At 38.2% G+C, this 24,922-nt stretch overlaps 1 protein-coding gene across 4 annotated transcripts in view; it reads left to right on the top strand.

Moving 5' to 3' along the window:
- Positions 1-24,922, top strand: part of LOC121479965 (cat eye syndrome critical region protein 2) — a 170,910-nt gene that overhangs the window by 56,361 nt on the left and 89,627 nt on the right. The window contains exon 1 of one of the 4 annotated variants that reach the window (XM_041736133.1): positions 16,977-17,909. The exons of the other annotated variants lie outside the window; for them this stretch is intronic. Within the exon in view, the coding sequence (XP_041592067.1) occupies positions 17,823-17,909 (87 nt within the window). The 5' untranslated portion in view covers positions 16,977-17,822. Of the gene's footprint in view, positions 1-16,976; positions 17,910-24,922 lie in introns of those variants that run through there. 4 annotated transcript variants of the gene reach the window in all.

The following is a 24,922-nucleotide window of genomic DNA, read 5'->3' as shown; positions in this document are numbered from 1 at the left end:
TGAACAGTAAAGTGTCTTGAGTGCTGTGACTTTTATTTTTTTTTTTTTTAAAGATTTTATTTATCTATTCATGAGAGACATAGAGAGAAGAGAGAGGCGGAGACACAGGCAGAGGGAGAAGCAAGCTCCATGCCAGAAGCCTGATGTGGGACTCGATCCTGGGACTCCAGGATTGCATCCTGGGCCGAAGGCAGACTGACGCTTAACCACTAACCAGGGATTCCCCGAGTGCTGTCACTTTTAACATCAAAGTGAGCCCACATGATTTCCCCTAGGATATATACTTATTGGAGTATTTTTCAGCTATGAACCTGCAGTGCATTATTTCTCATTGATTTTCACAGTAAAACTATAAAATTATACATTGCTGATAAAAAGGTTTTTCCATATATAATAGTACTGCTCAAATATCACTAATATTTAGCTGTATTCCAAGTTAAGAATATGAAAGCATGGAGACCTTGTGTTAATTCTGAAAATTTAATATGTACTGTTTGCCAGATACTCTTTTAGCCAGAATATAGCAATAAATAAAATACACAGAAATCTGCTTGGAGCTTATATTCTGTGGAGGGAGACCTGTCAGCCACTTCATTTTCTTTTCTTCATTCTAAGGCAGGCATTGGTGAGTTTTTGTAAAGAGCTAGTTTTTGTTAGAATTACTGGACTGTATAAATAATTGGATAAGGCTGTGTTTCAGTAAATCTTTATAATAAGGAGCAGACCATAGTTGGGCATCCTCAGTTCTGAGCAATAAAAGGACAAATAGTATATCATTAAAAACTTTTTTAAAAAGATTTATCCATTTACTTGAGAAAGTGGGAGCCTATGGGGGGGAGGGGCAGAGGAAGAGAATCTCCAAGTGGACTCCCCACTGAGCAAGCCTGCTGCAGGGCTATTCTAGGACCCCTGAGATCATGACCTGAACCAAAACCACGAGCTAGATGCTCAACTGACTAAGCTATTCAGGTGTCCTGATCATTAAAAAAAAATAGATTTAAAAAATTTTTTTACTTTAAAAATTAATTAATTAATTAATAATGACGGAGAGAGCATACAAGGTGGGATACGGACAGAAGGAGAGAGGGAAGTAGATTCTCTGCTGAGACAGGGAGCCTGACCTGGAGCTCTATCTCAGTACCCAGAGATCATGTCCTGAGCCAAAGGTGGATGCTTAACTGAACCACCCAAGTGCCCCATAAAAATTTTCTTCTTTTAAGATTTTATTTATTTATTGGAGAGAGAAAGAGAGTACACAACCAAGGGGAGCAGGAGAGAGAGAGAGAGACGCAGGATACCTGCTGAGCAGAGAGCCCAACATGGGGCTCGATCCCACATGACCCGAGCCAAAGGCAGATACTTTAGCTGATTGAGCCACCCAGGCACTCCCCCCTCGTAAAAAAAAAATTTTTTTTTTAAAAAGATTTTATTTATTCATGAGAGACACAGAGATGCAGAGGGAGAAGCAGGACCTCAGGATCATGACCTGAGCCAAACAAAGATACTCAACTACTAAGCCACCTAGGTGCCCCCCCCCCCAATAAAGTTTTTAAAAATTACATTTGTAGAACAAAAGATAACATTAAGTCACCGGGCAAACACGAGGTTTAAGAGAAAAATGGGCAAAGCAGATGACAAGGAGTCAATACTTTTAATACACATACCTCTCAAGGGAATAATGGGCAAAGGATATGAAAAGACAAGTCATAGAAGAACAAATCTAAATGGCCAACAGATGTCTAAAATGCTCCTCTGGCTGGCAAAACTTAGAAGATTGGTAATATCTACTACTAAAGTAGTCCTTTATTTTCACCTTCTGTGGTTTCAGTTATGCAGTCAAATCAGATGTCCGGAAGCAGATGATCCTTATAACTTTAGAAGGTTGGTGCTGGGCCGACTCAGTCAGAAGAGCATGCAACTCTTGATCTTAAGGTCATGAGTTCAAGCCCCATATTAGGTATAGAGATTACTTAACTAAATAGATAGATTTTTTTTTTTTTTTTTTTAAGGAGGTTGGTAGTAGCATAATGCTGTCACAATGCCTGTGTAAGTCACTTTTCTTCATGTCATCTTGTAGGCATTTTATCATCTCACATCACAGGAAGGTTGAGTTCAGCACAGTAAGATATTTTAAGAGAGAACAAGAGACCACATTCACATAATTTACTATAGTATATTGCTAAGATTTTTCCTTTTTTAGTTTTTATCAGTTGTTTACTGTACCTTGTTTATAAATTAAACATCATCATAGGCCTTGTATATAAGTATATATAGGTTTTGATACTCTGCGGTTTCAGGAATCCACTGGGGGTCTTGAAATGCAAACTCCTCAAATATGGGGGAAGTAACTGTATTGGAAGATTAAAGGGTACTCTTTTTTTATATATTTCTGATGGAAAATGAGATTGATACTGCCTTTTTGAAAAATGATCTGACAGCTATTAATACTAAAAACTACATAAATTTTATACTTTTTTTTTGTCCCAAAATGCAGTGCCTAGGTTGGGTGTGTATGTGTGTCTGTGTATGTCGTATTTCATTATGGTTGTATTTCATTTGTATTAAATATATTCATAATATTGTATAATCATCATTATAATATCCATCCTAAGCACACTCTTTTTGTCTTGTAAAATTGGAACTCCTATACCTGTTAAATGGTAACTTTCCACCCCAGTCCCGTCCCCCCAGTCCCCCAGTCCTGGCAACTACCATTCTACTTTCCAAGATTTTGACTACTCTCAGTACCTCATATAAGTGGAATCATAGTCTTTGTCTTTTTGTGACTGGCTTATTTCGTTTAGCACAATGATCTCCTGTTTCATCCATGTCGTAGCATACCCTTTTAAGGCTGAAAAACATTTGATTTTATGTATATATCACATTTTGTTTATCATCTGTTGATGGCCGCTTGGTTTGCTTCCTCATTTTAGCTGTTGTGAATAATGTTGCTATAAACATGGATGTACAAACATCTCTTTGAGACCCTGCCCTCAGTTCTTTGGAGTATATAATCAGAAGAGGAATTGCCTGTTTATAATGGTGATTCTATTTTTAACTTTTTGAGGACCCACCACATTGTATTTCTCAGTATGTCTTTCATTTGTTATTCCCTTCAGTGATGTGCAAGGGTTCTAGTTTCTTCACATCTTTACCAATGTGTTCTTTTCTTTTATAACAGTAGTCATCCTAATGGTTGTGAGGTGATAATCTCGTTGTAGTTGTGATTTGCATTTCTGTCATGATTCCTGCTATTAGGTAATTTTTTATGTGTTTATTGGCCATTTGTGTATCTGTTTTGAAGAAATGTCTATTCAAGCCTTTGCCTATTTATTTGTGAAATTTTGTTTTTAAGTAATTTCTGTGCCCAAAGTGAGGCTCAAACTCACAACCGCAAGATCCAGAGTCACATGTTCTACCAGTTGAGCCAGTCAGGCACACACATTTGTAAATGTGCCATTTTTTTTTAAAGATTTTATTTATTTATTCATAGACACACAGAGAGAGGGGCAGAGACATTTTTTTTTCTGCCATTTTTTTTTTAAAGATTCTATTTATTCATAGACACAGAGAGAGAGGGGCAGAGACACAGACAGAGGGAGAAGCAGGCTCCACACAGGGAGCTGGATGTGGGACTGGATCCTGGGTCTCCAGGATCACACCTCAGGCTGCAGGCGGCGCCAAACTGCTGTGCCACCGGGGCTGCTCTTCTGCCATTTTTAAAACAAGTTTTGGGGGTTTTGTTGAGTTGTAGGAGTTCGTTCTCTCTCTCTCTCTCTCTCTCTCTCTCTCTCTCTAAGATTTTATTTATTTATTCATGAGAGACACACAGAGAGAGAGGCAGAGACACAGGCAGAGGGAGAAGCAGGCTCCATGCAGGGAGCCTGATGTGGGACTCAATCCCAGGACTCCAGGATCGTGCCCTGGGCTGTAGGCAGACGCTCAACTGCTGAGCCACCCAGGCATCCCAGGAGTTCTCTATATATTCTGGATATTACCCTTTATCAGATACATGATTTATAAATATTTTCCCATTTGTGAATTGCCTTTTTTTTTTTACTCTGTTGTCAGTGTCTTTTGATGTGTATAAACTTCCAAGTTTTCACGAAGTCTATGTTGTCTGTTTTATCTTTTGTTGCCTGTACCTTTTGTTGTCTTATGCAAGAAATCATTGTTATGAAGATTTTTGCCCTGTTTACCTTTAAGAGTTTTATACTTTTAGGTTTTACATTTATTAGATCTCTGATCCATTTTTAGTTAAGTTTTGTATATGGTGTGAAGTGTAAGGGTTCATTGTTTTGCATGTGGTTATCCAGTTTTCCCAGCACCATTGGTAGACAAGACTGCCCTGGGGCGCCTGGGTGGCTCAGTCGGTTAAGCATATGGCTTCGGTTCTGGGATTTATAGTCCACATTGGACTCTCCCCCGCTCGCCCCCTTTGTGTTCTCTCTCCTCTATAAAATTTTTTTTTTAAAAAATTGACCTTTTCCTATTAAGTGTTTTTGGTCCCATTGTCAAAAATTATTTGACTGAAATGTGCAAAGATTTATTTTTGGATTCTCAATTGTATTCCATTGGTCAGTCTCTCTCTTTTAAGTATAATCATTAACATACAGTGTTAGATTCAGGTGTACAATATAATTCACCAAGTCTATGCATTACTCTGGCTCACCACAGTAAGTGTATTTTTAATCCCCTTTATTCCACTATCCCCTCACCTACTTTTCCTTTGGCAACCACTAGTTTGTTCTCTGTATTTAACAGAGTTTGTTTTTGGTGTTGTTATCTTTTTTCTTTGTTCATTTGTTTCTTAAACAATCCATAAGAGTAAAATCATAAGGTATTTCTGGCTTCACCTAGCATTATACACTCTTGGTCCTTTCTTTTTTATGGTTGAGTAACATTCGTGTTTATATATACTACATCTTCTTTAAACATTCAACTATGGATGGGCATTTAGGTTACTCTTTATCTTGGCTGTTGTAAATACGCTGCAGTAAACATAGGGTGCATAAATATTCTCGAATTGCTGTTTTTCTTTTTTTGAGGTAGATATCCTGTAATGGAATGACTAAATCATATGAGTAATTCTATTCTTAATTTTTTGAGGAACCTCCCTACTGTTTAACTCAGTGCACCAATTTGCATCCCCACCAACACTTGTTATTTTCTTGTGTTTTTTATTTTAGCTATTCTGACGGGTGTGAGGTGACATCTTACTGTGGTTTTGATTTGCATTTCCCTGATGATAAGTGATGTGGAGCATCTTGTCATGTGTCTGTTGGCTATTTGGAGATCTTTGGAAAAATGTCTATTCAGCTCCTCTACCCATTTTTTAAAATGGATTATTTGTGTTTTTTGAGTTTTTTTGGTGTTGATTTGTATAAGCTCATTTTATGTATTTTGGATATTAACCTTTTATTGGATATGTCATTTGTAAGTATCATCTCCCATTCAGTAGGTTGCTTTTTTGTTTTATTGATGGTTTCCTCTGCTCTGCAAAAGCTTTTTATTTTGATATATTCTCTATAGTTTGTTTTTGTTTCCCTTACCTGAGGAGACCTATCTAGAAAATTATTTTTATGGTTAGAAATCTCACATTTAGGTCTTCAGTCTGTTTTGAGGTTATTTTGTGCAAGGTGTAAGAAGTGGTCTAAGTTAATTAATTCTTTTTTGCATGTAGCTAGATGTCTAGTTTTCCCATCAGAAACTGCCCTTTTCCCATTGTGTATTCTTGCCCTTTTGTCATCAGGTAATTGACCGTGTCATCCTGGACTTATTTGTGGGTTCTCTCTTCTGTCCCATTGATCTGGGTATATACTTTTGAGCCAGTATCTTACTGTTTTGGTTATTACAGCTTTGTAGTATATCTTGAAATCTGAGATTGTGATTCCTCCAGTTTTGTTCTTTGTTCTCAAGATTGCTTTGGCTATTCAGCTCTTTTGTGTTTCCATACAAACGTGATCATTACTTGTTCTGGTTCTGTGAAAAAATGTTATTGGTATTTTGATAGGGATTGTATTAAATCTGTGGATTATGGACATTTTAACGATACTGGTTCTCCAGCATGGGTTATCTTTCCATTTGTGTCATTCTCATTTTCCATCATCACATGTTTTGTAGTTTTCAGGGTATGGGTTTTTCACCTCCTTGCTTAAGTTTATTTTGAGGTACTTTTGTTTTTGGTGTAATTGTAAATGGGAGTTTTTTCTTAACTTCTCTCTGCTACTCAGTGTTAATGTATAGAAATTCAGGAGATTTCTTTATATTTTTGTATCTTGAGACTACTGAAGCTACTTATTTCTAGTATTTTTTTGGTGGAGTCTCCTGTTTTCTGTATATCACATAATATCATCTGCAAATAGTAAAAGTTTTACTTCTTCCTTATCAGATTGAATTCTTTTTGTTTTTCTTTTTTGTTTGACTACTGGGGCTAGGACTTCTAGTACTATATTGAATAAAAGTGGTAATGGTGGTGGATATCCTTGTCTTGTTCCTGATCTTAGAGGAAAAGTTCTGTTTTTTATCAGGGCATGATGTTAGCTGTGGGTTTTTCATATATGGCCTTATTATGGTGAGGTATAGTTCCTCCAATTCTACTTTGTTGAGAGTTTTTAAATCATAAATGGATGTTTTAGTTTGTCAAATGCTTTTTCTGCATCTATTCAGATGATCATATGTCTTCCTTTATGCTATTACCACAGTGTTTTGATAACTGTGCTTTGTAGTAAATTCTGAGGTAATGAAGTATGAGTCCTCCAGGTTTGCTTTTTTTCACCTGTCTTTGTTTGGGATCTCCTGAGATTCCATATAAACTTTAGGATTTTTAGGATTAATTTAGGGTTTTTTTCTCTTTCTGCAGAAAAAAATCATGGGGATTTAAAAAAATTATTTTATTTATTTATATATATTTATTTATGTACTTATTTGAGAGAGACAAAGTACAAGTGGGAGGAGGGAGAAGGACAAGCATACTCCCTGCTGAGCTCGGAGCCCCACAGCTCTCAGCCCCTGAGATCATGATCTTAGCCAAAGTCAGACACTTAACTGATTTAGCCACCCACGGATCCCATGGGGATTTTTTGATAGGGATTACTTTCAGATTGTGGATTGCTTTTGGTAGTATTGACATCTTAAGTCTTTCAGTCCATAAACAAGGGCTATGTTTTCATTTATGTCTTCTTTCATTTCTTTCAGCAGTTTTGCAGTTTTTATTGTAGAAGTCTTTCATTTTGTTGATTGTTAGACCCTAATTATTTTATCCCTTTTAATGCCATTTTAATTGGAATTATTTTTATAATTTCTTTTTGATCATTGTGTATAGAAATGCAACTGAATTTTATATTGACTTTGTGTCCTAATGCTTTGTTGAATTTTTAAAAATACAGTCTGTAGAGTTTTCTACATAGATCATATCATCTGTAAACAAATACTTTTATTTCTTCCTTTACAGTTTGAATGACATTTATTTATTTATTTTTGTCTAGTTGCTATGGCTAGAGCTTCCAGTACTGTGCTGAATAGAAGTGGTGGAAGTAGGCATCCTTGCCTTGTTCTTTTTTTTTTTTTTTTAAGATTTCATTTATTTATTCATGAGAATACAGAGAGAGAGAGAGAGAGAGGCAGAGACATTGAGAAAAGCAGAAGGAATCCGTACTTGTAACATTGGTACATCAGTTATTGACATAGAAAATCGAGAAAAAAGGAAAAAGTTCCCAGAATGAATAGTATGGTCGCTTTTTAAATTTATGTAAACTGTGTTTGTATGTCTATAAATGTATATATTTATAGCATTTTTACTTTTTAAAAGATTTTATTTATTCATGAGACAGAGAGAGGGGGGGAGTGCAGAGACACAGGCAAAGGGAGAAGCAGGCTCCATGCAGGGAGCCCAACGTGGGACTCGATCCTGGGTCCAAGATCAGGCCCTGGGCTGAAGGCGGCGCTAAACCGCTAAGCTACCCGGGCTGCCCCCCTCCCCTTTTAAAAGATTTCATTTATTTATTTATGAGCGACACAGAGAGAGAGGCAGAGACAGAGGCAGAGAGAGAAGCAGGCTCCTTGCAAGGAGCCTGATGTGGGACTCGATCCCAAGACCCCAGATCATGCCGTGAGCCAAAAGCAGACACTCAGTCACTAAGCCACACAGGTGTCCCGCATTTTTAAGTTTTTAACTTATTTTTTTAAAGATTTTATTTGAGAGAGAGAAAGGATGAGCTAAAGAGAGAGGCAGAGGGAGAGAGAGAAGAGGGACAGGGAGAGGGAGAAGCACGCTTCCTGCTGAACATACAAGCTAGGTGCAGGGGCTCAATCCCAGGACCCCGAGATTATGACCTGAGCTGAAGTCAGACACAACCAGCTGAGCCCCCCAGGCAACCCTTAGCATTTTTTTTTTTTTAAAGGAAAAACAGACACTGTTCCTCAGGTTTTACAACTTCAGCAGTTTATCAGTAGCTTGCTCCCAAACTTGGTGTCATAAGATACACCTGCCTTTGTTGTGTCTTTGATGACTTGTCCTGTTTGCTCTTTGGCTAAAAAAAATTGAAGCCCCCCCCCCCCGTTTTTTTTTTTTTTTAAGATTTTATTTATTTATTCATGACAGACACACAGAGAAGCAGAGACAGGCAGAGGGAGAAGCAGGCTCCATGCTGGAAGCCTGATGTGAAACTTGATTCCAGGACTCCAGGATTTCGCCCTGAGCTGAACGCAGAAGCCACCCAGGTGTTCCTTTCCCCCTGTTTTTGGGGCACAAAAACTTCCAAGTAAAAGACCGAAAGTGCTCTAGAGAAATGAACAAACACTCTAGGTTATACAGCTAGCAGTTGATGGAACCGACATTTTAGTTGAATTGCATCTGTCCTTCTCCTTTGCATTATATACCATGCTGATAATCTTTGTCTCCTCATCCCTTTGACCTTCTTTGTTGGTGATTCACCTGGCACTTGGTACTATATAGAATGTAGCTTTCCGGGATCCCTGGGTGGCGCAGCGGTTTGGCGCCTGCCTTTGGCCCAGGGCGCAATCCTGGAGACCCGGGATCGAATCCCACGTCGGGCTCCCGGTGCATGGAGCCTGCTTCTCCCTCTGCCTGTGTCTCTGCCTCTCTCTATCTCTCTGTGACTATCATAAATAAATAAAAATTAAAAAAATATTAAAAAAAAAAAAAAAAGAATGTAGCTTTCCTGGATATCGGTGAATGGGAATGTTATATAGCAGATCTGTAAGAAAAATAATAAAATTTTTATTTCAGCTATTTCTGTCAACAGATTTAATAGGAATGGAGTAATACACATCCCTACCGTTCCCCTCTCAGTCTGGGATTCTCTTCATCTCTTCAGCATCCCTACCGTTCCCCTCTCAGTCTGGGATTGAGAAGCCTAGGGTAGCTGTAGCCTGTATAATTCCTCAAACATTAATTTCTGAGGATAGAAGATTTAGTGGGTAGGTTTTTATGCACTTCTTGTCTTCTTGGCCACTATCTACTATGTTTGTATCTTGGGTAAGCCTTAAAAAAATAATGCTACCCAAAATGACAATTACATAATCATTATACACTTTGTTTTCTGGCACATTTACTCAGTAACTCTATGTCCAAGAAATATCTCTGTTGCTAACTATGTTGCTGGTTCCATAGTTACTCAGGTTATCAGGCTTTATTAAAAGATATGAAAGTGGTGGTTTTTTGTTTTGTTTTGTTTTGTTTTGTTTTGTTTTTGAGATAGCAAGTACTGGCTGTTGTTGAGAGTCTGGGATGATGCTGGATGATTTAGACATTTCCTGCTAACAAAAAATGAGGAATATGATGATAGGTACAAGTATGATAGTGTACTTGGATATATACTCTTGTTATACAAAGCCACTGAACTTTATTTTTATTAAATATTTGTGCTGCAGTACAGTTATTTTAAACCAATTACCACTATTTGTATTAGCAAATGTATCATTTACTGAAACCTGATGAAATCTTTTGAAAATTTGTCTAGGGAGATTCACCCTAGGGTTTAATGGTGTCCCTGTGTCTTAACTCTGTGACCACCCCCTCTTTTCTGAATGAGTGAATGTTCTTGTGTTTGAGGATGTTGCCAGAGGATAAGCCAGATAGATTCCTCAGTCCCAGCTCTATGAATGGATTATTTTTCAGTCATAATAGATGATCTGTTTCTAGGTTGAAGAACTGTACATGGAAACAAGATTAAGATAGATGATGGTTAACTGTTTGGTTACAGTGCTTTAGGAAACAAAACTACAAAAGTGTGATTGACATTTCACCTTGAGGTAAAAATTTTGTAGAATATATTTTAAGTATAATATAAAAGTTCTCAAAGGATATCCCGCTAGGCCATCTGTTTTACTTTATCTAGTAAAAGGAAAGGAAAAACTTACATGCTCTAAACCTATTTTTCTGCAGACAGGGGTTGTTAGGCCTGTTGACCTTATTTGCAGTGAACATCTACCCAGAATCAGATTTCTCTGATCTCTTTAAAGATTTATTTATTTATTCATGATAGACACAGAGAGAGAGAGAGAGAGAGAGAGAGAGAGAGAGAGAGAGGCAGAGACACAGGCAGAGGGAGAAACAGGCTCCACACCAGGAGCCCGACTCGGAACTCGATCCCAGAACTCCAGGATCGTGCCCTGGGCCAAAGGCAGGCGCCAAACCGCTGAGCCACCCAGGGATCCCCTCTCTGATCTCTTTAAAACTGTACACAGGAGTTAAAGGAAGAGGGAAGGACAGTTGGGAAAAAACAAAAAAAAAAAACAAAAAAAACAACAGCAGAGTATGTTCTACTTGAGTGCGTTCTGTGTAAAATTTCAGAATTCGGTCCCCCTTTAATGCTGTGTACCTTGATGTTCATGTGAACCCTGGTGACGCAAGTTTGTTAAAAGTACAAGCCACTGGGCCTCGTGATAGATATCCAGTAGGAGACTTTCAATTTGAATTTTTTTCAGTTTGCATTTTTAATATATAAGTAATAAACCTTGTAAGATGAATCAGGTCCACAGGCCACGCACTGACATACATTTCTATAAAATTTTGCTTAATGTCTTTATTTTATAATGAGCATTCTAAAAAGAGTTGGTAATTAAATGATATGACTTTGAACAAAAACAGATTTATTAGACAGTCAGAAGTGACTTAATAAAGTCATACAAAATTAGAGAGGGAGATAAACCAAGAGAGACTCCTAAGTCTGGGAAACAGACAAAGGGTAGTGGAAGGGGAGGTGGGCCGAAGGACGGGGTAACTGGTGACCAGCACTAAGGAGGGCACTTGATGGGATGAGCACTGGGCGTTATACAATATTCTGGCAAATCGAACTTAAATTAAAAACAAATGTAAAGGAAAAATAAAGTCACAAAGCTTAGTCACTGCAGTACTTGGTGCTAAACCCCAGCTTTCTTGATAAGACCTCCAGTGTTCCTTTTAGTATATTGAGATAGTCTACCTCAGTAGTCATGATAATAATTTTTGTTCATAAAAGTAACATTTTCTTAATGTCAGAAATATGCGGGAAACTATCAATAATAGATGCTACTGTTTTGCCATTTTATTTATTTTTTTTAAAGATTTTATTTATTATTTATTCATGATAGGCAGAGAGAGAGAGAGAGAGAGAGAGACAGGCAGAGGGAGAAGCAGGCTCCTTGCCGGGAGCCCGACGTGGGACTCGACCCCGGGTCTCCAAGATTGTGCCCTGGGCCAAAGGCAGGCGCCAAACCACTGAGCCACCCAGGGATGCCCTGTTTTGCCATTTTAATAGGCAAAACAACTTTTTTTCTGAAATTAATACTTATGATGATGAATAACAGCAGTGTTTATCCTAGCACCTTTTTTTGTGATTGTCCTTGGCCCTTTTCTATTGCGTATGGAATTTTTTTCATATTGGGTTGAAAGCTCCTCTATATATTAGCCATTTGTCCTGTCATACAATGTTTTTTACTGGTTATTTGACTTTTACAGTTTACTTATTTTACAGTTTAGCAGCAGGCTTAGAAAAAGACCTTTCTCATTTCAGTGTTGTTAGTTCTTATGATTTTAATTAATTTCTTTAATCCATAGGAATTTCATTTTGATACGTGGTGTTAAATAGGCACCTAACATTTTCCAGACAATTAACTAATTATGCCAGACCATTTACTAATCTTTTTCTACTGATTTGAAATACTACATACATACCTATTCATTCAATTGATCTGTGTCTATTCTTAGGTTGGTACTGTATTGATTGTGTAACGTCAGGTAAGAGATTTTAATATCATGTGATAATTACCTCATATTATTCTTTGCATAGGATAGTCATGTTTTCTTTTTTCCTTTTTTCTTTAAGATTTTACTTATGCATGAGAAACAGAGAGAGAGGGAGACACACACACACACACACACACACACACACACACACAAACAAACGGCAGAGGGAGAAGCCAGCTCCATGCAAGGAGCCTGACATGGGACTTGATCCCGGGTCTCCAGGATCATGCCCTGGGCCAAAGGCGGCACTAAACCGCTGAGCCACCCAGACTGCCCTATAGTCATGTTTTTGTGTATTTGTTTATAGAAGGTAGAAACAGTGTTTAAAAAATTACTAGATAATAACAATGATTTACATGATTCCATAGAATCATTAACATTTTTGCTTAATAAGTTAATTAATGAATCATACTTGTTTATGGGATTTTGCTGGTATTTTGTTCAAGTGTGTATGTGTGTGTTTTAATTTGAAAAATTCCTTTTTTTCTCATTTACTTTTATTTTTTAAAGGCTTTTTTTTTTTTGAGATTTTATTTATTCATGAGAGACACACAGAGAGAGGGGTACAGACACAGGCTGAGGGAGAAGCAGGCTCCATTCCATGCAGGGAGCCTGACGTGGGACTCGATCCCAGGTCTCCAGGACCATACCCTGGGCCGAAGTTGGCGCTTAACCGCTGAGCCTCCGGGCTGCCCATCTAGCTTTTTTTTTTTTTTTTTTTTTTTTTTTAAACAAAACAAAGTCTCCCTGTAGCCATTCTACAAATCCTGATATCTGTAATACATGAAAAAACAGCAGGGAGAAATTTGGGCATTATGTTAGAATGGGCATGCTTTTTGGTCAGTTTTACATGCTTAATTTTACCATTTGTAAATTTGTAAATTACCACAGGGTAATTTCCCTGTTAAAATGATGCTTGGCTATAACTTGCAAGCTATTGTTATCCTGTTTATTCATTTTTTAAGATTTTATTTTTAAATTTTTTTAAAAAAATTTTTATTTATTTATGATAGTAACAGAGAGAGAGAGAGAGGCAGAGGCACAGGCAGAGGGAGAAGCAGGCTCCATGCACCGGGAGCCCGATGTGGGATTCGATCCCAGGTCTCCAGGATCGCGCCCTGGGCCAAAGGCAGGTGCCAAACCGCTGCGCCACCCAGGCATCCCTAAGATTTTATTTTTAAGTGATCTCTGCACCCAGCATAGGGCTCGAATTTAAAACTCCAAGATCAAGAGTTGCATGCTCTACTGATTGAGCCATCCAGGGACCCCTGTGATCCTATTTTAAATGGTTTATTATTTTTGAAATTAATCGTGGAAGAGAAAGAAAGAAAGAAAAAAGAAAAGGTCCCTTTAACCAACAGGTATCTTACAAAGATTCCCTGAGAGCCTTAGTCCAAATAGTGGAAAGGCAGTGGGGAGGAGAGAAGATCATATTCAGTCGCAACTGTTTCCTTATTTCTGATTTTGATCCAGAAGAGAGGGGAAGAGTCATAGGTAAAGTAACTTTTCAGCAGCTCCACTTCTGGCTTCACAGTGAAGGAGGTCTTCTCCCAGGGGCACAGCTCTTCCTAGTACTTCTAGTGACTGCTTGACTTCCCACTTCTCCCAGTATTCTTCCTAGTCTAGCCTGCTTCACCTTCTTAGCGTTCCTGCTCTCCCCTGGTGCTATTTAGGTGTGCAGTCTCTAAAATAAGAGGCTCTTGGCTGACACGCTGACTACAGAAGCAAATGTATAAAAGTTGATAGAGGCACAAAGATTCAGACAAGAAAACCATGTTAAAATGTGGAATAAAAGAACAAAAAGCCTTAATGTAAAGAAAGTGAGATTAAAGGTAAGGTGGTTTGGGAAGTTCACCTTCTCTTATGATCTACTAAAGGATTGGACAAATCCTTTATGTTTCAAAATTATCTGGGTACTTGGATTTTTATAAGCACACATAGACACACACTGCTGTTATTTATTCTTATAGGGTCTGACAGTGCACCCCTGCCTCTGAAGAGGTCCTTTCTCATGGAATTGAGTCCCCTCCATTGCTTTCTTACTCTCTTTTAGGCACAGTTGGTGGTTTCTCCTCAGTTTACTTCCATGGTTTATAGCAGGCAGTGAAATCGTTGCTAGCTGAAACAGGTAGTATTAGTTTCTTAGCTGGCATCTAATGTACCAGGTGATACATGAACAAGCAAGTCTTTTAGGCTGTTAGGCTGGTAAGGACTACATAAAAATAACTTTGAACTACCACTATCACTACCATAAGATTTCCCATAGGAGAAGTTATATAAAATGAGAAATAATAATAATGTCCTCTAAACTGTGCTTAGAACTACTCTGAAATAGTTTAACTAGAAAGAGAAGTTACTCTTCTACACAAAATTAGAGTTAGTGAAAACTTCCAGTAAGAAGGCACTTGAATTTACTGTATTAATAATGTCAGGATAGTAGCAATACCTCCTAGGAGGATGATACACTAAAAGAAATATTCAACAAATATACTCAGGTAACAAGAATGTCAAAATTTGTTGTTCAGAAAGTGATTTTTTTTTTTTTTTTTTTTGAGAGAGAAAAAGACGGAGGGAGAATGGAGGGATAGAGGGAGAGGGAAACAGAATCCCAAGCAGGGAAGCTCACAGCCCTGAGATCATGAGCTGAGCTGAAATCAGGAGTGGGACACTTAACCAACTGAGACTCCCAGACACCACATAATCTGCACTTAGTGCCCCAGTAATTTCTATGTGCACTCAAATTTGAGAAGAACTTCTAGAGCAATGGTTTTCTACTTTGGCTGCATTTAAAAATTAGCCACGTTTAAAAAAGTATTTTGCCTGAATCTCATTTTTGGAGACCTTTAAAAACAAATAGGCTAATGACTAAGCATTTAGGTTTTAGAAAGTTCCCCCTCTGTGTTTTTATTGCACAGGCAAGGTTGAGAACCATTGTTCTAGAGCTACGTGGTTCAGAATAGTAGCCACTAGCCAAATGTGGCTATGTAATTTTACATTACTTAAAACCAAATACGGTTTTAACATTAGTGCCTCAGTCACAGGAGCCACATTTCAAGTGTTTAATTAGCCACATGTGTAAACAGGGAACATAGACCCATCATCAGAAAAATTATATCCTAACACTTTTAAGAGCATTCTGGATAACTTATTTTCTGAGAGTTTTAATTTTAGGGAGTTGATTTAAACTATTCTTAAAACTATTTCATGGGGAAGAGTGTAAAAATAGACATTCCAAGACCAGGAAATGGGGGATGCCTGGGTGGCTCAGTGATTGAGCATCTGCCTTTGGCTCAGGTCATCATCCCAGCGTCCAGGAATTGAGTCCTGCATCAGGTTCCTTGTGGTAAGCCTGCTTCTCTCCCTGCCTATGTCTCTGCCTCTGTGTGTCTCTCGTGAATAAACACATAAAATTTAAAAAACAAAACAAAGACCAGGAAATGAGTAGGCTGTGCAATAACATCTATATTTTGGGTGAAACTTCCTTTTCATATCAAATCAGTTCACAGTCAGTTGTGCTTTTGCTGTAATCAGGTCAAAAGACAAATAAGAGATAGTACATGTTCATGACAAAAAAAAAAAAAAAAAACTGGTTAGGGGGGATCCCTGGGTGGTTCCAGGATGGATCCAGGTGGTGCCTGCCTTTGGCCCAGGGCATGATCTTGGAGTCCCGGGATCGAGTCCCGCATCAGGCTCCCTGCGTAGAGCCTGCTTCTCCCACTGCTTGTGTGTGTCATGAATAAGTAATATCTTAAAAAAAAAAAAAAACTGGTTAGACATGACTACTTTTGGCAAATAATTAAGCACTTGAGATGTACTAGTATGAAAAATCAAGTTAGATAGTATAGTTAATGTAATTTCCAACGTTTAATTCTTAATAATGTAATTAATATAATTATGTATGATGCATTTAAAGAATTGGTGTAATGGAAAGTGAATTTGTTGTCCAATAGCAGTAAGCTTCTCTATTTGCTAGAGGTGTGACCTTTGGTTTGTCCTGGCAAATGTCTTTTTTATTTGCAATGGTAAAAATGTTTTTTTTTTTTTTTTTAATATGATAGAGAGAGAGAGAGAGAGAGAGAGAGAGGTAGAGACATAGGCAGAGGGAGAAGCAGGCTCCATGCACTGGGAGCCCAACGTGGGACTTGATCCCGGGACTCCAGGATCGCACCCTGGGCCAAAGGCAGGCACTAAACCGCTGTGCCACCCAGGGATCCCGGTAAAAATGTTTAATAAAGTTACCTACCTCATAGTATTGCTGAGGATTAAATGTACATGTAAATTAAATTAGTTAAATATTTTACTTTAATTTGCTGGGACACCTGGGTGGCTCAGGGGTTGAGCATCTGCCTTTGGCCCAGGGTGTGACTCCAGGGTCCTGGGATCTAGTCCTACATTGGACTCCCCCTGCAGGGAGCCCGTTTCACCTTCTGCCTGTCTCTGCCCCTCTCTCTCTCTCTGTGTCTCTCTTTATCCATTGATCTGTTGAAGGACATCGTGGCTCCTTCCAACATTTTGGCTTTTGTGGACATGGCTGCTATGAACACTGGGGTGCAGGTGTCCCAGTGTTTCACTACATCTGTATCTTTGGGATACATCCCCAGTAGTGCCAATTGCTGTGTCATAGGGTAGCTCTATTTTCAACTTCTTGAGGAACCTCTCTCCTGTTTTCCAGAGTGGCTGTAGCAGTTTGCGTTCCAGACAACAGTACAAGAGGGTTCCCCTTTCTCACATCCTCTCCAACAGTTATTGTTTCCTGTCTTGTTAATTTTACCCATTTTCACTGGTGTGAGATGGTATCTCATTGTGCATAGTAGATTTTCAATAAGGGACAGCTAATGTTATTAATAATATATTTATACTTTGGAACTAAATGGCTCTAGTGTTGATTTTCTGCCCCCATCCATTGCTGTCTTCCTCTCTCCAGCATGAGTCATCTCTTTTCTAGGACTGTTGACTCCCAATGTCAAATAAATTGTTTTTCATTTTGAATTCTAAAACTTTAATTCCATCCATCCTAGCTTCCCAGATGCCCCTCTACTAACACTGCTTCAGCCTGCCTTTTCTCCTTTTTGAATTCCTTTTCTTTGGCCTACCATTTTAATGTTAATCTATATTTTTTTGTCTGCCCAGGGGAGTAAAATCTCTGAAACTATAGCAAAAGACCATTGCTTGAAGACAAACTCATCCCTTTGTGCTTTACAGTCCTTATGGATGCCCTCAGACCTGTTTGTTCTTCAGATACCTCAGACTCAAACATGTTTAACCAGTGAATTCATTTTCCCTGAAACTCTCAAAGCTACCATTCTACCTGTTTCCCCTGAATTGAACTGGCACCACTATCCTCTAATTATGACAGAGTTTTAGGGGTTTTCCTTAGTTCTTCATTTTTCATAGTCTCACACATTTAGTTAGTAATCAGTACTTTCTTCCTAACATTTGATCTTTTTCTTGTTCAGTACCTAAGCATCTTTTACCTGTACAGTTGCAGTGGTCTTGCTACGTTTTCCTTGCCTGCAGTGTCAGTCCCACCAATCTGGAGCCGCACTGTTTTCAGTGGTTCTTCATTTCAATTATGCATGCACATAAACACATTGCTGTTAGACAGGGTTCCTTGAAGACAAGGACTGTGCCTCAGCACTGCATCTTCAGCACATGCAAGGTAAATGAACATGAATAAACTGATGGTACCCTCAGATGTAGAGATTTGTGTGAGAAACCTCAATCCCCTTTTATTTAAGGAATGAGAATAATATGAAACCGTATTCTTTGAACATTTACTCTCTTAGTGGCCTGAATTTCTTACTATTTTCTTACATGGAATTTGTATATGTATAGTCTTAGGTTTTAAATGTATATGCAAGCAATTTAGATTCTTTGTAGGAAAAGAATGGTATAAATTTTTTGCTTAAAAAATATTTAGGGGCACCTGGGTGGTTCTGTTGGTTGTTAAGTGACTGTCTTCAGCTCAGGTCATGATCTCGGGGCCCTGGAATCAGGCTTTGTGTCAGGCTCCCTAATCCGTGGGAAGTTTGCTTCTCCCCTACCCCCCACCCCCATTTGTGCGCTCTCTCAAATAAATAAAATCTTTAAAAGTATATGTATACATTTAAATTCAGTTTTGAAAAAAATTCGACATAGTAGAAGTTCTAGCCAGAGCAGTTAGGCAAGGATAAGAAAAGACATCCAAATCAGAAAGGAAGAACTAAAATTGATTCTGTATGTAGATGACATGATACCAAATAATAGAAAATTCTAAAGACTCCACCAAAAAACTGTTAGAAATAATAAATGAATTCAGTTACGTTCCAGGGAACAAAATCAGTATACAAAAATCAGTTGCATTTCTGTATATTAACAGTGAACTATCAGGAAGAGAAGTTAGGAAGACAATCTCATTTACAATAGTATCAAAAAAAATAAGGTACTTCAGAATAAATTTAACCAAGGAGGTGGAAGATCTATATCATGAAAATATAAGACACTGATAGAAGAAACTGAAGAAGACACAAATAAATAGGAAGATATTCATGCCCATGGATTGGAAGAATTAGTATTGTTAAACTGTCCATATTAACCAAAGAGAACTGTGTGGGTGTGTGTATATTTTTTTTTAGCAAGATCTTTTTTCTTTTTTTAAGATTTTATTTCTTTGAGAGAGAAAGAGTGAGAGTGAGACAAAAAGCACACATGAGAGGGAAAGAAGGAGAGGGAAGCAGATTCCCTGCTGATCAGGGAGCCCGATGTGGAACTTGATCCCAGCACCTGGGATCACAACCTGAGCAGCTGCTTAACCAACTTGAGCAACCCAGATGCTCCAAAGAGAACTATATAGATTGCATACAATCCCTGTCAAAATTCCAGTTGCATTTTTCACAGGAATTGAACAAACAACCCTAAAAGTTGTATGGAACCTCAGAATACCTCAAGTATCCAAAGGAGTTTTGAGAAAGAAGAACAAAGCTAAAGGCATCATACTTCTTGATTTCAAACTATATTTAGACTATTATAAAGCTATAGTAGCCTAAACAGTATGGAATTGGCATACAAATAGACACATAGATCAATGGAACAGAATAGAGAGCCCAGAAATAAGCCCACACAGATAGTTAATGTATTTTATTTTATTTTTTAAAGATTTTGTTTATTTATTCATGAGACATACACAGAGAGAAAGGCAGAGATGTAGGCAGAGGGAGAGCAGGCTCCATGCAGGGGGCCTGATGTGGGACTTGATTCTGGGACCGAGGGATCAACCGCTGAGCCGCCTAGGAGTCCCAGTTAATTTATTTTAAACAAAGGAGTTTAGCATATACAATAGTAAATAGGATAGTCTCTCCAACAGATTATTTTGGGAAAACTGTATTGGCATAAAGAAAAGAATGAGGGACACCTGGGTAGAAAATGGATCCCCCCCCACAACCTGGCACGTGCACGCGTGTGCACACACACACACACAAGAATATAGTTCAGCTTTTAAAAAGAAGAAAATCTTGTTATTTGGAATAGCATAGATGAACCTGGAGAGCATTATGCTAAGTGAAATAAGCCAGAGAAAGACAAGTACTGCATGTTACCACTTATATGTGGAATCTTTATATATATTAAAAAAAATTGAAGTCCCAGAAACACAGTAGAAAAGCAGTTGCTGAGATGGGGAGGCTAGGGAGGGTTAAAAGGGTATAACTTTTAGTTAGAAGATAAATTCTGAGGATGTAATGTATAGCACAGCGACTATAGTTGTGACAGCCTATATTGTATAATTGAAATTTGCTAACAGTAGAGCTTAAATGTTCTCACCCCTAGATACGAGATGGGTGTATTCATTGAGTCAGTGGGGGAAATCCTGTCACAATGTTTATGTGTATCAGATCACATTGTACACTTCAAATATCTTAAAGATCTGTCAGTTATAACTCAGTAAAGCTGAAAAATTAATTTTTAATACAGATATATTAATGAATTTCTTTCTTAAGACATTGAAATGGTATAAAGCTTATACAATGAAAAAGACCTAATTAACCTCTGGTCATATGTATCTTGCCAAAAATACTTGGTACATATATAACTATCACCTATAAGCATACATTTCCTTCCTTCTAGTAAATTACTTTATGTCAGCTTGATTTCCCCAAACTCTAATCCAATTTTATCCATTATAATAAATTATATCATTATTCACTGAAATTTTTTCCATACCACATCCTGAATCTTTTTATAGCTTCCTGCTTTTCCTTTGCCTCACACTGTTCTACCTATAGCAGTTCTGTTGATTTTGCTATCAGGGTCAGTCTTGATTCTGGCCGGGGCCTGGGTGGCAAAGTCAGTTAAGTATCCAAATCTCGATTTTCAGGATCATGAGATCAAGCCCTGCATCAGACTCCGTGCTTAACATGGAGTCTGCTTGGGATTCTCTCCCTCACTCCCTCTCCTCTGCCCTTCCTCACTGTTAGCTTGAGTGCTTCTCCCTCTCCCTCTCTCTCTCAAATAAATCTTTTAAAAAAAAATCTAGAGTCTGTCCACTTCTATTCATCCTTTACCCTGCTATGACTTTAGTCCAAACCACCATCATACCATAACTGGATTATTGTAGTTCTGTTCTAAGTGATCTCCTTACTTTTCTTTGTGCCATCTAGTATGTGTACCACCAGCAGCCTGAGTAATTTTATTTTATTAAAGATTTTATTTATTCATTCATGAGAGACACAGAGAAGCAGAGGGAGAAGCAGGCTCCCTGTAGGGAGCCCGATGCGGGACTCAATCTCAGGACTGCAGGATCATGCCCTGAGCCAAAGGCAGACGCTCAGCCGCTGAGCCACCCAGGTGTCCCAGCCTGACTAATTTTAAAAACACATTCAGTTCCTGTCATTTGCTTAAAAGCTTTCCCATTTCTTGTCAAAGACGACAGAAACTTCTTGCCTCAGTTTTATAAGGCCCTACACAATTTCTCCTCTGCCTTTTTCATCAAACTGCATTTCTTTCATTGGGCTTACTCCACTCCTCCCGTACAAGACTCAGTTCACTTCCTCGAGTAAAAGCTCGTAGTCATCCTTTTTTATGCTGGCTGCTTCACATTCTTTCGGTCTCAGATTAAATGTCATCTCAGCAAGACTTACTTTTTCCGTTATTCTCATGTTACCCTGATTATTTCCATAAAAATATATAGTAGGAATACAGCAATGAAATAGAGTTCCTACCCTACAGTGTGACATCCCGTTCCTGTCTTTTGAATAGTTCTGAAAGAAGGAGAGTTGGTGATGCAAATGTCTGGAGATAATGGAGGGTTTGAGTTGAGGAAACAAGCATGAAGGCCATAAGGCCAGGTGCAAGCTTGGCATATTAGTAGACTAACAGTGAGTCCAGTGAGCCTGATGTAAGTCAAGGGGAAATAGTTGGGAGTTAAGACCTGAAATTATTGGAAGGCCACAATTTTCTAAGATCATTCTAAGCCATGATGTAAGTTTGAGTATCATTCTGACTGTGATGGCAGTCATTAAAAGGATCCGTTTTAAAGATGTCAGGCCTAAGAGGGAGAGGAAGAAGAGAACTAGGTGGTGTAGGTTAGAGGTGGTAAGAATCAATTAAGTGTTTGATCTTCTAAAGGTAGAGATAATAGGTTTTCCCGTTGGATTGGATGTGGAATGTGAGAGAGAAGAGTTGAGGATGATACTTAAAGATTGTGTCCTGAGTGACTGAAACAATAAAAAGTATCCTTTACTAAGATGGGCAAGATTTGGAGAGGAATATTTGTGGTATGGACACTATATATTGTTTTGGGGGGACATGTAAGTTTGAGATGTTTATTAGGCTTTGGTTGTTAAGGAAGTTGTATAAAAGAATTTATAAGGGTGTGATAAGTGCTCTTCTTGTATTTCACTCCCTCCCTAAGTGATCTTATCCTTTCTCATTGCTTTATGAACAAACACCTTATTCTCTGAAGGATCCTAAAATTATAAGGTTTATGAAAATAGTCTTTACAATTTGCCACCAGGTCAATTTCCTATTTATGAAATGGGGTATACACAAATGTTTATTCAGTGAATAATATAGAAATCTTCCCCCTACTTCCATACAGTACATTGTATGGATATACCATAATTTTGCCTGTGGTACATATTTACATCTTTTCATGCTGGTTATAAAAAGTACATATGCACATATTTATGAAAGTGATACATATATTTGAAAATTTAATAAATGTTGCCAGTTTATCTTAAAAAGAGTTGGTACCAAAAAAAAAAAAAAAAGAGTTGGTACCATTTAGGAGAATGTTCCATAAAATTTGGGCATTGCTGTATTATCCACGTTTGCATTAAGTCTACTTTTTTACTAGAAAGAATAGCAAGATGACTGGCATAAGAATTATATTTTGTTTTTAGAAACGTTTGCTTGATCATGAATCTAAAGTTTGGTGAGTTTTTTGGTCTACCTGAAATTTTATATCCTCAGAATTGTGTAAGCTGAGCCTATCTAAGAGATCTATCTCTAATCTGGGCTAGTAGAGGGTTGGCATTAAGTACACATATGTAGGTGCCAGGCATCAAGCTTGTAAATTTCTGGCTTTGCTATTTAATGGCATTGTGATCTCAGGAGGGTATCTCTTTTTTCTTTTACTTTATTTCTAAGGTGGACAAGTTACGGTAATGCATATAGAGTTTAACACAGTGTTTCCACATTGTGCTCAACACAATATTCCATATTGTTCTCTACTAAGAGTACAATATGAGTTTGCTAATACTGTCATCAGTTGTAACACTATATATTTGATATTTTGTAACAACATGTGAAGTACCTTTTAAAAGGAAAAAATAGAAAGTTTATACTTAAATTTATATTCTAAGGAAAGGCCAAATTCTGTTCTCTTATTGTTAGGTAAATATGAATTTCGGTGAAATTCCTAGCTTCTTTTTAGTTAGAAGAATAAGAATGCTGAAAATATGGTCCAACAGGCAATATACTTAGTAAATTTTGTATTCTTTTTGTTGGGGGGTTAGAGCTACTTTTATCAACTAAGAAAGAAGTGTTGATACCTGCAATTTACACGAAAAATTTTAAAATAGGCTTTCTCCCCCTTCCTCACCCCCCAACCATCTGAGCTGGGAGGCAGAAAACTTGAGGTTGCTGCTGGATTTGAGAGACAAACTTACTATTAGTGGCTTTTAATAGCTTCTGCTTAGAAAAGTAGCCAACCTCCAAGATGTTCCCCAGTGGTCCTTGTCCCGTCCCTCTCTAAATCAGGACCACTTACCTAACCTATAAAATACTGTGGAAGGGAGAGTAATGCAGTTTGTTAACTTCTGAGGCTAGGACATAAAGGACATTATGACTTTTTCTTTGGTTTCTTGGATCATGTTTTCTGAGTGATAATCATGTGGTACAAGAATGCTCAAGCAGCTTTGTAGAGAGACCCATGTGAGGAGGACCTGACTTTAGCCAAAACCCAACATCAACCTGCCAGCCATCTCAGAAATGTGGATTCCCTAGCCCCAGCCAGTCATTCAAATGACTGAAACCCAAGCCAACACCTGATGACAAGCTCATGAAGGACCCTGAGCTAGAATAGTCCATGCCAGACTGCCTCCAAATTCCTTTTTTTATTTTTTTAATTTTTATTTATGAGAGAGAGAGAGAGAGAGAGAGAGAGAGGCAGAGACACAGGCAGAGGGAGAAGCAGGCTCCATGCACCGGGAGCCCAACGTGGGACTCGATCCCGGGTCTCCAGGATCGCGCCCTGGGCCAAAGGCAGGTGCCAAACCGCTGTGCCACCCAGGGATTCCTGCCTCCAAATCCTGATCCCCAAAACTGAGATGATACATGTTTGTTATTTGAAGCCACTAAGTTTTATGGTAATGTGTTACAAACACCGGATAGCTGATCCAGAATGATTTGTGATTAGTTTTTAAATTTTGGAAATCATCATTTAAAAAAATTATTTATTTGAGTGCATGAGCAAGGGGAGGGGCAGAGGGATAGAGAGAAGCAGACTCCTGCTGAGCAGGTAGCTCAGCCACATGGGGCTTGATTTCAGGACTCTGGGATCATAACCTGAGCCAACGGCAGACACTGTAACAGGCTGAGCCACCCAGGCACCTGAAAATAGCAAGTTTTAAGAAAATTGTCACCTGTAGCCCTCATGTTACTCGTTTATCTTTAATAAAATCAGTTATATTATCCTTTTCCTTTGTTATTTATAGTTGTATAGTATCTAAAAGTGATCTTTTCTACTGATGTTTAAATTTTTGTGCTCAGGATGCTGGAGTGGCTCGGCGGTTGGGTTGAGCATCTGCCTTTGGCTCAGGGCATGATCCCGGGATCCGGGATCGAGTGCTGCATCGGGCAACCTGTGAGGAGCCTGCTTTTCTCTCTGCTTGTGTCTCTGCCTCTCTCTCTCTCTGTGTCTCTCTCATTCATAAATAAATAAATAAATAAATAAATAAATAAATAAATAAATAAATAAATCTAATCAATCAATTTGTGCTTATGTATATATCCTTAAAGATGCAGAAGAAAGTTGAACCACCCTCTTAGGGTCTAGAGCAATAATTCTCAAGAGCATACAGCACTGCTGCCCTTAAGGGAACATGGTTTGGTTTTAACAATAACTGGAGAGTGCTGATGATATTTAGGGAGCCAAGGATGCTAAATAGTTCTCCCTTTTTTTCCTGTCTTCATACT

This window comes from Vulpes lagopus, chromosome 21, assembly GCF_018345385.1.
Source record: "Vulpes lagopus strain Blue_001 chromosome 21, ASM1834538v1, whole genome shotgun sequence".
In the NCBI taxonomy this organism is placed as follows: Eukaryota; Metazoa; Chordata; class Mammalia; order Carnivora; family Canidae; genus Vulpes; species Vulpes lagopus.
Note: the sequence above shows the minus strand (reverse complement) of the source record. Positions and strands in the feature narration are given on the sequence as shown.